The sequence below is a fragment of the Xenopus laevis genome, chromosome 2L (assembly GCF_017654675.1).
Source record: "Xenopus laevis strain J_2021 chromosome 2L, Xenopus_laevis_v10.1, whole genome shotgun sequence".
Classification (NCBI taxonomy): Eukaryota; Metazoa; Chordata; class Amphibia; order Anura; family Pipidae; genus Xenopus; species Xenopus laevis.
Window position 1 is genome coordinate 96,429,894 of NC_054373.1, and position 17,672 is coordinate 96,447,565.

The 17,672-nt window shown below is 37.2% G+C and overlaps 1 protein-coding gene across 7 annotated transcripts in view; it reads right to left on the minus strand.

Moving 5' to 3' along the window:
- bcas3.L (breast carcinoma amplified sequence 3 L homeolog) overlaps positions 1–17,672 on the minus strand; it is a 603,015-nt gene that overhangs the window by 365,620 nt on the left and 219,723 nt on the right. For 5 of the 7 annotated variants that reach the window (XM_041582224.1, XM_041582225.1, XM_041582223.1 and 2 more), the window contains one exon: positions 11,728–11,772. The exons of the other annotated variants lie outside the window; for them this stretch is intronic. In XM_041582224.1, coding sequence (XP_041438158.1) covers positions 11,728–11,772 — 45 coding nt within the window. The remainder of the gene's footprint in view (positions 1–11,727; positions 11,773–17,672) is intronic. 7 annotated transcript variants of the gene reach the window in all.

Genomic DNA, 17,672 nt, shown 5'->3' on the forward strand with positions numbered 1-17,672 from the left:
TTCATTTGATAAAATGGAATCTATGGAAGATGGCCTTCCTGTAATTTGGAGCTTTCTAGATGGATCTAATGGATCCCATAACTGTATTTAGCACATATTAGACAGAAATGATATAAAAGAGACATCTGTTCTTTTCCCTATGTGCTTTAATGAGACCCCTATAACCTACACGCAGATTCTATTTTAAGCAGAACCAATGACGTGTGGGAGGAAACACATGCAAGATTTTCAGTGCCCTGACTGGAATCAAACCCACGAGTGCTGCAAAAGGGCAATGATTTATCTTGTTTCCTTCTAGCACCATACACTGGCATATGTCTGTGCATGTCAAATACAAATTCATTCAGGTACTTCAGCATGCAAATCAAAGAATCCTAAAGTGTAAGCATGATTTATCTATACTCATTAATATTGCAGTATGGCCAAAAAAATGAAATTTTTCAAGTTCTTATATATTATATAAATGTATAGCATGGATATGATGTGGATAAAGTAAAATGTGTGAAGCAAATCTCTTAGAATGGGCAGTCAATGTGGTACAATGGTTAGCACTGCTGCCTTGAAGTGCTGGAGTACGGATCCAACATGCCCACGATCTTCAGTTAATTTTTATGTTCCCTTGTGTCTGCGTGGGTTTCCTCCGGGAACTTTGGTTTCATCTGACATACAGGCCACTGAAACAATAAGGCAGCAAGCAATCTATATAAAGTGCTCTGTAATTGTGACAGAATACATAGCCATTAATCTGCATTAGGCCAGACTGATTAGGTATACTAATCCTTGGTTAATGTAAAAATAAGTGTCTGGCTATAATTTGCAGCAATATTCATTTCTGAGGCAAAAGGGCTTTTCTAACATGTGTACACTACTCCAGGCTGAGTGATTCAACCTCAGCTACTATGTTAATAGGTTAAAATGTTAATGGTAGTAGAAGCAAAGACAGGCGTGAAACCTGTAGCCATGCTTCGGTTAGGATATCAGTTGCCCTACACTTTGTATGACATTCAGACTTATTAGTAAGAAAAAAGATCACAATATTCTTCAAAGCTCCAGTATTCCAACACAGCTGTATCCTTGGTTAAAAAGGTTGTCGCTCCTGTGCCCCTGTTGTAGCACTGAAAATTTGAAAATGGAGGACACTCGACATGGCAGATTTTTGCTGCAAATTTATTGGCATTGGTTAATTAATTTGCAGCAACGTTCTGCAGTGTCAGGTGTCCTCCATCTTAAAATCTAATGATTAACAATGACAATATTTTATGATTTGCTATAACTTTATTTATATTTTCATTTAAAATACAAATGACATATTGAAGTACTGATTGGCTGTGATGGTTCAGGGACACAGCTTTCTGTTGTGCAGTAGCTTCTATTATCTGGAAGGGGGTGCATAAAGAATTGCAATTCAGTGACTAAAAGGAAGTTGTAGCTGCAGGCGGGTAGTAAGAATATTTAACTCAGAAAATAAATCAGGGCACTCTGGTAAGTCTTATAATTCTGTAAGAAGTATATATGTGTTTTTTAGTATTGAATGAAAAGGGACTGTATGCTATGTGGATGCCCAAAATGCCGATGTTCCCAATTAAGGGTTGCCATGTTGAGCCTGTGACCTTTTGCACTTTACTCCCCTTTAAACTGTCAGCACTTTGAAAATTATTCCCAATACTAAAATCAAAAGTCAGGTTAGGTATCACTTCTAAAAAATCTCGTGTGTGAGGCATTGTGCAAAAGGTCACCTTCGGGACTTTTGGCAAACCTCGCAATTTATGTAGTGCTACTGATGAAAAATAATGTCAGGCTCTATTTTTCTAACCTTAGTTTGCAATGATAATGGCTTTCTCTACAAAAACATTTGATGGCTTCTGCAATTTTGTGTTTGTATACCAGCCATGCTACTTAGACGTCATTCTACTTAGAAATAGCAGGAAAGGTAATGAGGCATAAGCAGCACTGGATATGTGTATTTGCAAAATGGTTTGCTTTCCCTTGGGGCTAGAGCTTGATACTGAGGAAGTGTATGTTTAAGTAAGTATGCTGTCAGCTGTTCTGTGTGTTACGTTACAGCTCTTTATATTGAATAAGGGCCCATATAGGCCCTTGCTCCAGATGACATTTCCTCACAGAATATATCATCAGTATAGAAATATTCATCAAGTCGCAGCTTCACATTGTACACAATATTGTATAGTCAGTACATACTTTAACTAGCACACTACAACAAGTTTTAGAGGGTTATAACCAAGAAATATTTAACTGAGATAGAATAAATACACATATCGTCAATCAACGATTAAATACATATTAGTGTTTCAGTGAGAATGTATCACAAATCTGTTAGTTACAGCTTCCACCAGTAGTCTAACAGCCACAATAGGCACAGAAATGTGCTTGGATTTATCCATTGTGTGCATGGACTCTTCCAAATGGATCACCTTGGAACTCGCCATACCAAATCCTTATAAACAAGAGAACAAAAGACTATTGTCGGCTTCATTACATACAAACCATGCTCTGATCCACGCTTGTTACAATTCATTATTGCCTAGTACATCTAAAAAGTGTAACAGGCCAGTGGAATATAAGCTGTAACAATATGAAGGTTTTTCAACTACTAAATGAGTATATTATATTTTCACATTTTGAATTTAAAGGGGAAAAATAATGTAAATGATTTTAGTCTTATGCCTTTTAAAGAAGAAGGAAAGGCATATTTACTTGGGGGTGCCAAAAGTTAGGCACCTTCAAGTGATTGTATTTACTTATCTGACACTCCGGGCCGGTGCTCCTATCAGGAGAAAACCGCACTGGTTCAGGAGTAGGGATGGGCGAATTTGACCCATTTCGTTTCAACAAAAATCCGCCGCCAGCGAAATGTTGCCAAAGCACATTAAAGTGTATGGGTGTCAAAAAAATGTTGTTGCCAGGTGAAATTTTTTTGACGCGCGTCTTTTTATTTTGACGCACAATGCCATACAAGTCTATGGGCGTCATTTTTTCGGCGAAACAGGGCAAAAAAAATCGCTCATCCCTATTCAGGAGTTCATCCAGCGAGCACCACGGAGCGATCCTCTTTCGGCTTCTTCTTTCTTCAAATTTCCCGGGTCAGACACATGCACAATACAACAAAATAGCCGACTTCTTTGTTAAAGTTCGGCTTTTTGCGATACTGCACATGCGTGCCCGTGCAAAGAAAGAAGTAGGCAGACGATCGCTCGTGGTACTTGCTAGAAGAACCCCTGGACCTGTGCAGTTTTCTGCTGATAGTAGCACCAGCCCAGAGTGTTTTAGATTGAAAAATCCATCACAAGGCACAGAGCTTAGCAGTGATAGGCGCTGTGCAGGTATTAAATAATGATTCCTTTTACTGTGTTCCCTCTGAGATCCTACCTTGTATGTCCTGAATAGTGATGGGCGAATTTGCACGTCTCGTTTTTTATGCCGGCGCCCATTTTTGACGCCGGCGCCCGGTTTTTTGACGCCGGTGCCCGTTTTTGACGAAAATTTTTTTTTACGCCGGCGAATTTTTTCAGGCGAATTTTCTCGCTGGCGGCAAATCGTGCAAATTCGCCACAAATTCGCGTCTGGCGAATAAATTCGCCCATCACTAGTCCTGAATGACATGCAGCAATATATAAGCACATTCCAGAGGGTACACATCAAAAATACACCTCTTGCACATCACAAATCTAAGAAAAAAATCTTTATTACAAGCATATTCAAATCCATAATGACCCCATATCTATAGCCTAACGCGTTTCATGCTTACCCAGCACTTAGTCATGGGCTCTGAGAGGGATTCCAGAGGCTATCCACATCTGGCCCAAGTAACATCCCTCCAGTATGCTGTGCTACCAGGCACAGAAAGAGATACACACTAAGAAAGGGGCAACTCTTTGCTGGCCACAAATTTTATGTGGCCAGATGCAAAGAGCAAAAAAAATTATGCCATTGGTCTGATTTTTTGAACCTGTGGGTGTTGACAGTGATATTTTACCAATTACAAATCTTGATTTCTAACATACTTTAATTTTTTATTGTAACTGCCAATGTCACAAAAAGGGTTTCATATTAGATCGATACATTTTTGTTTATAATGTATTTTCAATAGACTAAATTATAGAGTAGATTTATCAAAATGTAAGATTAGAGCTCACCACAGAAAACCAAAAAACTCTAACTTTCACCCATTGATAAATCCTCAAAAATCCCATAGGAATGAGCTATGATGATCTCTAATCATCTCACTTTTTAATACATCAAAGTGTCCTATGTATAGGTTAAGATTAACAGCTACAAAAGTTTCACTTTACTGTGAGCTAGATTCAACAAGGTATTTAAATGTTATTATTCACAAATATTACTGCGCTTCAAATTCATCTGTAAAATGTATTAAATCAGTCAGACATTGTTTACAAACATAAAACATGACTTTGACTTGAGATTCATATCCATTTAAAGACGTTAGAAATATGTATATATATTATGAAGCACAACCATGCCAGAAATGATTAAGCCAACACAAAATGTTAAACACATGCATCAATGGGTTTCATAGGTTGAATTGACATGCAAAACAAACATTCCGATAATTCACAATAAGGCATCAAGGCCATGAAGAAAGGGTTGAAAGCAAGATAAAGGCACCACTTCTTTCTGGAAAAATCATTTTGTGTGTTAAATATATGTTTTCATTATTCATACAGGTATACAAGTCTCCTTAAAGTTAACTTTGCAATATGTATCACTTATGCTAAACCTATATACTTAAAATACTTCTTGACCCACAAGTTAGGGCAGGGCTTTGTAGTAACTGACATTTTGTATTTGCACAGTATATAACAAATTTTAAACGCATGGCAATTCAGCTGTTCTGGGTATTTCTGGGTCACATTTTGACAAGTCTGACTTAAGTATTTTCTTTAAGCTAGAGCTTCTGCCATTTTGAGCACAGCCTATTGAAATAGTACAAAAATAATTCAGCAAGCATATATGTAGAGGTATAGGATCCTTTATCCCTGGAAACCCATTATTTGGGAAGGCTATTCAAATAATTCAAACGTTTAAACATTACTTTATACTTTGTCCCAACTTATATTCAATTAAAGCTTATTGGGGGCAAAACAAACCTAATGGGTTTGTTTAATATATAAATATTTTTTAAGCAGACTTAGGGGCAAATTTACTTATGGTCGAATATCGAGAATTAACCCTCGATATTCGACTGCCGAATGGAAATCCTTCGACTTTGAATATCGAAGTCGAAGGATTTACCGCAATTTGTTCGATCGAACGAAAAATCGTTTGATCGAATGATTAAATCCTTCGAATCGTTCGATTTGAAGGATTTTAATCCATCGATCAAACGATTTTTCTTCAACAAAAAAAATACTTTAGAAAGCCTATGGGGACCTTCCCCATAGGCTAACATTGACTTTGGTTTTAGGTGGTGATCTAGGGGGTCGAAGTTTTTTTTAAAATAGACAGTACTTCGACTATCGAATGGTCGAATAGTTGAACGATTTTTAGTTCGAATCGTTCGATTCGAAGTTGTAGTCAAAGGTCGAAGTAGACCATTTGATGGTCGAAGTAGCCAAAAAATCATTTGAAATTCAAAGTATTTTTTATTCTATTCCTTCACTCGAGCTAAGTAAATGGGCCCCTTTAGGTAGAGAGATTACAGAAAGTCCCCTTATCCAGAAAACCCAAGGTCCCAAGCATTCTGGATAACAGGTATCATGCCTGTACACAGATAATCCAATATACCAGATGATTGACATCCAATAAAATCAACATGGCATCCATTGGGTTCCATTTGGACTTTATTAAAGTAATAACAAAAAGAAAGAAGAAGCACAAATATAGCCCAAATAGCAAAACCATATGTAAGACACAGTGTGAAATATAAGCCCAAAAAAGAAAATTATGAAAAAGGAACAGTTTAAGCAAACGTAATATACAATAGTGGAAAAGCTTAATGAAGGCTTTAGCCTTAAAATATTGTCAGCACTGCATTTGCACACAAATGTGTGTAACATCACAACTAAACCAACCAGACCACGAAACACAGTGCCAGCTCAGTCCATACACATATTCTGGTGGGACATCAGAGGCTTCTTTAGCAAAGTTTCTGTGAAAGCCCAAGCACAACATACAATAATCTGTCAAATTTCCATTCACTGCTTTGTCATAATTACAGTTCTTATTAAAACCTTTATGAAAACAACATGTTATGTGTGGGGGAAGGCCAAAAGCACTTTATTTTGCCTTCTCCTATAATGTCTGTAGACGCTAGTATAACTCCTTCCTTTTTTTCCTCTTTAGTCACCACGAAAAATCAAACTGACCACAAAACAGTTTTGCAAAAGCAACCAGTCATTTAAAAATCATGTGTATAGCACACATATTCCTCTTTAATCTGCATCTTTTCATCTTGTTTGAGACTATGATCAGTGCCAACTGACAACTGCATGTCTTTACCAGAAGCCCAGTGGTCAGTCAAACGCTTCTGTATTTAGTTACTGCTAAAATGAAACACCATTACTCAACAGATGATTTAAGGACTTTTGCATCTATTTTCAAATGAAACCAGGCCTTAACACCAGCATTATCAATAGGCATTTCCAAAGATTACAGTCCTGTATAACATAATTGATATAGTTTGGCTTGAATTGCATGTAGATAGATCTATGTTCTAGTTAAAGTTAGCTAAATTAAGTTTCATTGTTTTATGTTTGGTACTATCTGCAAGTTTTTTACATTTAAAAATTATTAATAAACTTCCAGGGCCACCATCAGAAACTTTGGGGCCCCTGGGCAAATTATTTTTTTGGGGCCACCATGAACACAAACTCGCAGTGCCAATATTTTTGACCACACCCTTTGTGTGTGCACTAAACAAATGATCAACTAGCAGGTAGGCTTTGCCTGGACAAAAGGCTGAACCTGTTAGATGTATTTTTTTCAACCACAGACACTATGATCCAAACGCACCAATCATTTTACTGAAAAGCAGGGGTGTAACTATAGAGGAAACAGACCCTGCAACTACTGAGAGCCCAGTGGAACTGAAAAGTAGCTTTAATATATGTTCATGGAAAATGTCTTGGTCACAAAGGTTAGGGGCTCAATGATCTTGCTATGGGGGCCCAATAATTGTTATTTCCACTGCTGAAAAGTTCATGTAGGAGATATAATTCAGTAAATAGATCCAAATTTTAACAGCTGGTGTTACTATCTAATAAGCAGTTTATATACACAGTTAATAAATTGTGCTAAATAAATCATCCAGTTCATTGGGGTCAGTAGAATTTACCTTAATTTTTTACATTCATTCAATTCAGTGGCATTTGTCCCGTTAATGGAACAGCAACACCAAAAAATGAAAGTGTTTAAAAGTAATGAAAATATCATGTATTGCTGTGCTGCATTGGTAAAACTAGGGTATTTGCTTCAGAAACTCTACAATGGTTTATATAAACAAGCTGCTGTGTGGCCATGGGGGCAGCCATTCAAAGCTGAAAAAGGAGAAAAGGCACAGGATACACAGCAGATAAGCTCTATAGTATACAAAGGGATTCTTCAGCACTTATCTGTTATCTATTGTGTGTCCTGTGCTTGAATGGCTGCCCCCTTGGATGCACAGCAGCTTGTTTATATAAACTATTAGTTAAACCCAGTGCATGCTGGCAAAGGGTGCATGACAGGGGCGGGACAAAGCTGCCTGGCAGGGGGTTAGCAGTGGGTTTAGTGACGTAGTTGGGGGGTGGAGTTGTAAAGGGATGTGTAGCACTAACTGCTAAGGAGGGCATCCATTTTGGAAGAAGAAAAGGAGTCCCACCCTCCCTCCCTTGTATTACCCTTTGTGCTAGTTGTCACAATTGTGGCATGGGTAGTGGGGTACAGGATAAGTTGATGTGGAATGGTGAGTATTGGGCTGACTAACCAAGAGGTGATGAGAGGGAATAGCCCGTTGTCACAGCCGGGCGGCGGGTCCCTGGCAATGGGGAGAGTTAATTAAGTGGAGTTTTACCAAGTTGGTTAATGGAACTTGGTTGGTGGTGTTCCTCTCTAAGAACGGTGGTCTCTGGGAGGGTATGTTGTATTGGGGGTAGCATGCAGTCCTGCGTACCCATCATGCTAGAAGGCACAAGCGGCTGGTGGCTTAACGATTGCATGCACCTAATTGGGTCCATTGCCAGGGGCCTTGCAGAGGATTAAAATGTTAATGGTATATCACTGTTCATATTTGTATGTTTATAATGTTGTTAATATAACTGTTATTGATATATGTGTTATCTATTGTTAAATAATCTGTTGTGCAATAAAGCTGTGGACAAAAGACTCCAACAAATAAAATGTATGGTGAGCGAGTTGGTTATTCCTAGGCCAGTTTGGGGGAAAAGGCAGGTATTTGTCCCTGCCCATGTCAAGTAGTTTTCTGAAACATACACACCAGTTTTCCAGTGCTGGGCAACAGTACAATATATTTTAATTATTTTAAAACACTTTAATTTTTTGGTGTTACTGTTCCTTTAATCTTCTCTGCACTGTTCCTGCTTGATATGCAAGCGATGTAAGCTTCTATGTAATTTGTGTAAATTTTGACATAATTTTTATGTAACTTTTGCTTTCACAATAAAACCAGATCCACCTGCAGATACAGATTTCACCAGGCCCAGCACAAGAGTACCCTCTCTCTCCCCTTTGGTGGCACTGTATACTTTATATAACTACAGTCAAGGAGAAGAACACTAATCATAGAAATTAATAGCGCAGATAAGTGAAAAAAGATTTATTTGTGCCACAGAATAGCAACATTTCAGGCTGCACAAACAAACCACTTTTCATTTATCTGGGGTGATATAGTAATTTCTATGAATAATACTTCCCCTTGTGTTGCTAGTTTATTTTACATATCAAACTTCTAAGTTAAGTTACCCATTAAAAAAAAATTACATTATATATATATATATATATATATATATATATATATATATATATATATACATATATACACACACATATACACTCTCAAATGAACCAGCAACACAGGGATATTTTTCAATTTTTGTCCATATATTGCAATATATTTAAGATGGCCAACTACGTCAAAGTCATTGAGTGTAGGACTGGCCAGATATGGGATGACTTTGACGTAGTTGGCCAGCTTAAATATATTGCAATATATGGACAAACAATCCCTGTTTTGTTTAAAGGGTAAGGCATTTTTTAGTAGCAGTATGCACAAAATGTCCCTGTCTTAAATATATTGATAATGGGTTGAGTGCAGAGGAATCTTGTATTTGTCTATATGTATTTTGTGTTCACAGCCTTATTGCACCCCGCCTAATGGTTTTAAAAAGTAGTGGTGAGCACAACTTTCCCTTGTTCGTTATAGTTTATACAGGAGCAGTGACCAGCTCCATGTTGTAGCTCCCACCCTTCCCAGCTATAGTCAGGTGATCCCACTGGTGTCTAATAAAAGGGCAGCCAAGTATGGAGGTTTACTTTGAAAGCAGCTAGTAAGTTGCAGGTAAAACCTATTCCCTTTGTAAAATGTATAATGAAGCAATAGAATTCTTAATGAATCAGATGAAAATTAAGCGTAGGACTGGCCAGATATGGGATGACTTTGACGTAGTTGGCCAGCTTAAATATATTGCAATATATGGACAAACAATCCCTGTTTTGTTTAAAGGGTAAGGCATTTTTTAGTAGCAGTATGCACAAAATGTCGCTGTCTTAAATATATTGATAATGGGTTGAGTGCAGAGGACTCTTGTGTTTGACTATATGTATTTTGTGGTCACAGCCTCATTGCACCCCCGCCTAATGGTTTTAAAAAATAGTGGTGAGCACAACTTTCCTTTGTTTGTTGCAGTTCATCAGCCTACCAGAATTTCAGTCCTGAGTACTTTTCTGTGGTCCAGTAGAAGGGGAACTGTCAATCAATTCCACTTCCTTCTTATGTTTACTAGGAACTAATTAGCCTATATGGCTGGAAATGATCAAATCTGCCCAAATTCCCACATTGTGTCTTGCTAGCTTACATACTTTAAACGGTAGGCTGCTGCTCAGATGAATGGATTTTATGGACTAAGGGCTGGTGAAAAAAATGGATGAAGCAATAGTTTCTAATATCATTTATGCATTGCTTGAAAAATAAAACAAAAAAAGTTTTATTATATATCCTTTACTGTGTTATTAATTTCTTTTCATCCTAACCAGGATATACATAACTATTCATTAGCCTATGTGAATTGGCTTATGCAGAAAACAGTAGTAAGGTCAAGTGAAGGGTTGGGCATTATGGACAAATCTATTTTTTAAAACCCAAATAACAATGTTAGAGTAGTCCCTTATTACATTTAAATGTTTTTAATGCATGTGTTAAAACATTCTTTTCACTATATCATTTTTGTACAGTTTGTCGGTGGATCATGCACTTAATGTGTAAACAAATGCTACATTGGGGAGGCCCATTCATCAAAGGTCGAATTTCCAATTCATGTGAATTTTATTAAATTCGAATATACTCACAATTCGACTGGGAGGTTATGTATGAAAAAATTTCAATGACTAATATTCGATCGAATGGTTCCATCCGTTAAATTTGAATCATATTCAATCAGTATTCAATTTGCATTCGATTCATACAAATCAATTTTTTCTCCCAAAGAAAACTCGAATGTCAGGAAGGCTATTAACATCTCCAAATGGCTCAACAGACCTCTGCCACTGACTTGTACATGAACTCGGCAGGTTTTAGGTGGCGGATATTCAAATTAGGACTGTTTCCATGGTCGAGGTGTGATAAAAGTCACATTTAAATTTACATTCGAATAGGGGGGTTAAAATGTTTTAATTCAAATTCACTATTCGACCCTTAAAAAATCTGCCCCTTAGTGTCTATAATATCAAGTCATATTGTTTGTTGGTTGAAGGAGTTCTGAAAGCATTCAACTGATTAAAACTAGGGATGTATCAAACCTACGATTAGGGAAGTTAAATTAAAGCCAAATCCTCCACAAAACTAGTATCTAGTTGGAGCGGCTGGGATTTTTTACTTTTTATTTGACATTCATGCCTGTATTGCGAATCAGAAGGGCAGTTGTTAACAGAAGAGATACACTGATTATCAAACAATTACAGGACTTATACTACTTTCTTGTATGATAAATATATAGCAGAGCTGATGCCTGGTAAACATGTTACTCTTCAGTATTACATTTATTATTGTTAAGAATTGCACATCTCTACATAAAAATATTTTTTAAATGAGATGGGAATTGCTTTTATTAATTGAAATATGCAATGCATACTAGATAGTTTGTTAAAATAAAATGAATATATAAATACATTTTCGAAAGAGGGGTTGCTTATAATTTTTCATTTTATTATTAGGCATTAATGCATTTGTTGGTGTTTGAAGGTGTAACACTAATTGTTGGGGTTGGTTCCCACTAAAAGACAATATTAAAAAAAGGGGCAAAAGACATATTCTATAAAGACACATTTCAAGATGTTTTAAGGATGCTTTTTGAATCATATGTCTTTCCTATCAACAAGACTTTTAAAAAAAATCTCAAAGTGAATTAAATACAAACTACTGTAACAAAAAGGTGCCTCCATCAAGAGATCAACCCATACAGAATGTAAGAGAGAGGTTATTGCCAGCCAGTACAGGACATTCATTATAAGCATGCTGGGGTAGGATTCAGAACTTACCAAGGAGCTTTGATGGAAAAACATCCTGCTCCAAACAGGTAAGGTCTTCACGCGGTAGGGGAAAAGGCAAAACAAATTAGAAAAAAATCATCAATAGACATTGTTTAAATCATGCGTTTCTGTTTCAAATGGAGCACAGTTTTTTGCACCACTGACAATACAGTGTTTATTAGCACCATACTCAAAAACAGGCAATGAATATACCATGCTCCATTCGTATAAACTGTACAGTAGTTTTATTTTACATGATTTAATTTTAGTAATCAATTGCATTTCAACATGCTTCTTCTATACCCTGTACACACCAAGGTGATTACTTCTGACCCTGATTTATGCACAGCTGCAAGATACTGAAGAGCTGACAGAAAGGAGGAGAGTTTGCAGAACAAGAACTTCAAGGTTGCTTAGAATTAAAAGGGTAAATGACCCATGTCTGTTTGTGTAAAAAGTGTGACATGTGTCACCTTTTCTTGTCAGTATTAGCTCTATTTGCAACAAATTTGCTGGGCAATAGGAGATGAACACAATATGACATAAATGTCACAACAAGAAATGTCACCTTTGTCATTTAGCAGAAAATTCATGGCACACCCACAGAGACGGGCAAAAAGAAATTGTAATTTTTTGTAAGACTGGGTACAAATTGTTTAAAAAAAAAACCTGTAAACACATTGTCAGTACATTAATTTTGTTGTTTGTTGCCATGATTTTTTTAGGAAGATTTTTTATCTATCAATTTAAGGGTGATGGCACCTGTCGTCTGCAGGAAATTTCCCGCACTACCCACAAGTGACAAATCACCTGAAAATGCCTTAGTATTGGTGTCAGTGGGAATTGCTGGAGATAAAACATGCGATTCACTTAACTGTCAGAAAATGTCTTCTTGCTACATGATTCAATGCTAATTTATTTTCAGGAGATTTGTTCCCTATGAGTAGCACAGATTTTTCACAGGCAACAAATCTCTTTCTTTTTACTCTATGTTTGTTAATTGACAACCAAACCATATACTCTCAATACCAGTGTATAAACAGGAAATTGGGGCTGGGCATCCCAAAAATATACACACAAACGGGAATGTAATAAAAGACGCAAAGAGCAAAACAATTCGCACCAATAAGACTAAAAAGCCACATCTCGCAATGTAATATTGTTCCTTAAACTGTTATTGCATTGCGAATTTTAATTGCGCATTGCGAATTTTAATTGCGCACTCATAAGAAGTGCTTGAAGGTGTCATAATCTTTTGAAGCAAACATAATGACTTTTTCAGTAAGAAGTTTTATTACATTGACTGTGCATTGGCGCAAACTATAAAATTCGCAAACGGTCTTTCACTGTCGGAAGTGGTCGCTAAACAGTTTCCGGGCTCGCAAAAGCTATATTAAATTCACACAAAGCTAAATTTGTTCGCGCAAAGGCATAACTTTTCGCATTGCGAATAGTTTTTCCGTTAGCGATTTTTATTACATTCCCCCGAAAGTGCCTAAGTAAATGAACTTAGTAGTGAACACATTTCCGATGCAGGTGTTAATTGTAAAAGACAGTTTTCAGATTTTTCACTTTTATAAGAAAACAAGCAAACATTAGAGGTCGTTCATGACATGGAATGCAGAGTGCAAAGTACAAAAACACAGATGCAATTCCCAATGGTGTTCCCTACCATTTGTGCTAGATAAATTGCTGTAAGTCTCTATGCTCCATTTCTGAGCCAACCACATGAATACAGAGCTGCCTGCATTTGGCAGTGCTGTATTCATAAGGATCTAGTGGGGGATAGGCACCTTTCAACAAGCTATGGAGTGGTGGCAGACACAGGCCACAGTGGAGCACTGTACTAACGGCCTGCCCTGCCCGTTTAATCAGATACAAAATGCAGAGCATAGCCAGACACCAACACAAAAGTGCTTCACAACCAAGCACCAAGAAGTATGCGTTTGAGCCCCTTGCACTTCAGTGTTCTTGCACTTCAGTCCAGGTTCTTTGTAAATTAACTCTATTGTGTGTTAAATGGAAATACTGATTTTAAAAAATGTAATTTCTGTTATGCAGGAGTCCTTATGCACCTGAGAATACATTAGTTGCAAGGAAAGAGCTGCAACATCAGAGTTGACTACACAAGCAATAGCATAATTCTCCCAATCTTTAACATTTTAGCCTGACACCTTTAATGTGACAGGTAGCTGTTGTATGTTTAAAATAAAATGTTCCCAATATGGCCCAATCTGTAGCCAACCCTTGTGTTTCACCAGCTAGACTGGCTGACCAGATCAACAGTACACAACAGTGTACATGACAATGTGACCACTAACTAAACTTATTCTAGCCGGTAAAATTAAGACTTCAATTGTTCCCATTCAATTGGACCTTAAAAGGGGGCCTACACCAAAAATTTTAAATACTGCTGCAGTGCATATAGTTTTTCATTGTATACAAAACACATTGCATCATAATAGAAAACTAGTTTAAAAAACGATTAAAAAAAGTAACATTTATAACTTGTCATAGGCAAAATATTTATTCTAACATTTTGTTACTTGATAGATTCCTTTATAAATAATATATTGGATGAAAAACAAGGCAAAATAATCTAGGATTTAAGTTTTTTTTCCTTCAATGCATTCTGTTAATTATTATTTTTTTAACAACAGTTTGATGAACTTCTGCTTGGTGCACTAGTGACATGGTTCTACACAAATTACAAGACAGCCCTTTCCAGAATTGACATAGCCAGATGGCCTTGTTTGATAAAAATCATGCAACAGTGTCAGAATGAATGCAATCAAAAGGTAATATGGTTAAAAAAATGAAGGCTTTAAGATGGACATATGTTGGGGTAGGTTTATGAATATTTACAGTAAGATAAGTAGTCTAGTAATGTAGTAGTTACACATCTCCGCATCGCCATAATGCCTATATGTGGATCTATAAAGCTGTCCTACTTACCACATTGGGGCCTATTTTAAAAAAGGTGTATAAAATGGCCAGACATACAATTAAATCTCTGTATTTCTGCCAGAGTAACGCTGTGCAAACTAGATGTTTTTATAGATTAGATCAGAGGATAGGTGTCTCCTGTGGCAGACAGTTGTCACACAATTGTACCACAAATCAGAAATTACTTTCCACAATAAATGTTCTGGACAATCACACCAGCAAGTTGGAATGAAATCAACTAGAACTAATTTTATTCTTCATACCACAGGTTGTATATTTTGCAAAACATCCTGTCTGATAGAGTTCCTTCTATCAGCGAGGAAAACATATTATCCGTATTTCACAAAAAAACTACAATATTTTGCCCCTGCAACCTCTACATAGTGTTTGCTGCCAATATTTAATAGCTCACAGTCCTCCTTTATAAAACATTAAGGAAAGCCTATTGAGCAAAACAATAGAAGAGTAAGAGGTGGACCTGAATGGTGAACCATAATGCACTTAAAAGGATACAAATATACATCAAGACACAAGCAGCCAACATAAATATTTGGACAGACAACTGTTTTTTCCAATTTTGGTTCAGTATATTACCACAATGAATTTTAAATGAAACAACTTAGATGCAGTTGAACTGCAGACTTTCAGCTTTAATTCAGTGGGTTGAACAAAAATATTGCATAAAAATATGAGGAACTAAAGCCTTTTTTTAACACAATCACTTAATGTGGCTCAAAAGTAATTGGACAAATTTAAAAAACTGAAAATAAAATGTTCATTTTTAATACTTGGTTGAAAACCCTTTGCTGGCAATGACAGTCTGAAGTCTTAAACTCATGGACATCAACAGATTCTGGGTTTCCTTTTTTTTAATGCTCTGCCAGGCCTTTAATGCAGCAGCTTTCAGTTGCTGTTTGTTTGCGGGCCTTTCTGTCTGAAGTCTTCAACAAGTGAAAAGTGAAATGCATGCTCAATTGGGTTCAGATCAGGTGACTGACTTGGCCATTCAAGAATATTCCACTTACTTGCTTTAAAGGTGAAGGAAAGGTTTGAAATGATAATGTCTTTAAAATGTTTACCCCACATGCGCCTCCTGAACCGCTATATTTTCGCTTCTGAATTCCTATCCATTGTGTAATAATCTGCCTCTCAATCTCTCTCAATCTCCATTTTAAAAGCGCCAATGTCAGTTCCCCTCGCAGCTCCTCCACATTGCGCATGCGCAAATTTTTTCCCCCTTCACTTGACCCCGCGCGTCATCAAAAGCTGCAGGCATGTAATACGCAGCAAAATAAACAGTAACATCGTGGACGCAGAGACCGAAGGTAGCTGCTGACCACCAATGTTTTCATACCTGTGTGTCTCCTTAGCTCCCAAACCCTTTGAATCTGACTGGGGGGGGCGTGGGCATAAGAGTCAATTATGACGCGCGCACATCCTGATTTGAATGCGCGTCATCACCATTGGGAATAAGGCAGCTCCCCAGTACATGAGCACTACAACTAAATTATGCCCAATGCGCCTAAAGGCTGCCTCGGGCAGTAGGGAGGAAGATACCTAAAAAAAAGCGTGACATTACCCGAGTCACACACTGCAGTGTTCAGAGAGCATAGATGCTTCTACATGAGACCACAGAGAAATCTTTGAAAATGGTCAGTGAGTTCTATGTCCACAAGACTTTGTTTAGAAGCCTATTTCTGTTTTGCCTTTCCTTCTCCTTTAATAAACTCCTGGGTTGCTTTGGCTGTATGTTTTGAGTCATTGTCCATCTGTATTATGAAAAGCCTCCAAATCAATTTGACTGCATTTAGCTGGATTTGAGCAGACAGTGTCTCTGAACACCTCAGAATTCATTTGGCTGCTTCTGTCCTGTGTCACATCATGGATAAACACTAGTGTACCAGTGCCACTGGCAGCCATGCACACCCAAGCCATCACACTGCCTCCGCCATGTTTTATAAATGATGTGGTATGCTTTGGATCATGAGCTGTCCTTTTCCATACTTTTTTCTTGCCATCATTCTGATAGAGGTTGATCTTGGTTTCATCTGTCCAAAGAACTTTTTTCCAGAACTCTACTGGCTTTTTTAGATGTTTTAGTCCATTCTAGCTTTTCTATTCTTGATGCGTATGAGTGGCTGAACCTTGGAGTGCACCCTCTGTATTTTACTTTCATGCAGTCTTCTCTTTATGATAGACTTGGATATTGATACACCTACCCCCTGGAGAGTGGTGTTCACTTGTTTGGCTGTTGTGAAGGGGTTTCTCTTCACCATGGAAATGATTCTGAGATCATACACCACTGTTGTCTTCTGTGGACATCCAGGTCTTTTTGCGTTGCTGAGTTCACCAGTGCTTTCTTTCTTTCTCCGGATCTACCAAACTGTAGATTTTGCCACTCCTAATATTGTAGCAATTTCTCGGATGGTTTTTTTCAGCTTAAGGATGGCTTGTTTCACCTGCATGGAGAGCTCCTTTGACCGCATGTTGTCTGTTTACAGCAAAATCATTCACATACAAACACCGCCCCATAAATCAACTCCAGGGCTTTTATCTGCTTCATTGATAATAAAATAACAAAGGAATTGCCCACACCTGCCCATGAAATAGCCTTTGAGTCAATTGTCAAATTACTTTTGAACCCCTGGTCCAATTACTTTGAGCCCCTGAAATGAATTGATTGTTTTAAAAAAAGGCTTCAGTTCCTCACATTTTTATGTTATCTTTTTGTTCAACCCACTGAATTAAAGCTGAAAGTCTGCAGTTCAACTGAAGCTGAGTTGTTTCATTTAAAATTCATTGTGGTAATGTACAGAACCAAAAAAAAACTGTCTGTCCAAATTTTTATGGACCTAACTGTGTGTGTGTGTATATATATATATATATATATATATATATATATATATATATATATATATATATATACAGTAAACACATCAATAAAACTGACAATATAATATAAAGCACCAAAATGGAGAACGTACCACCAATTAATAGACTTGGACATT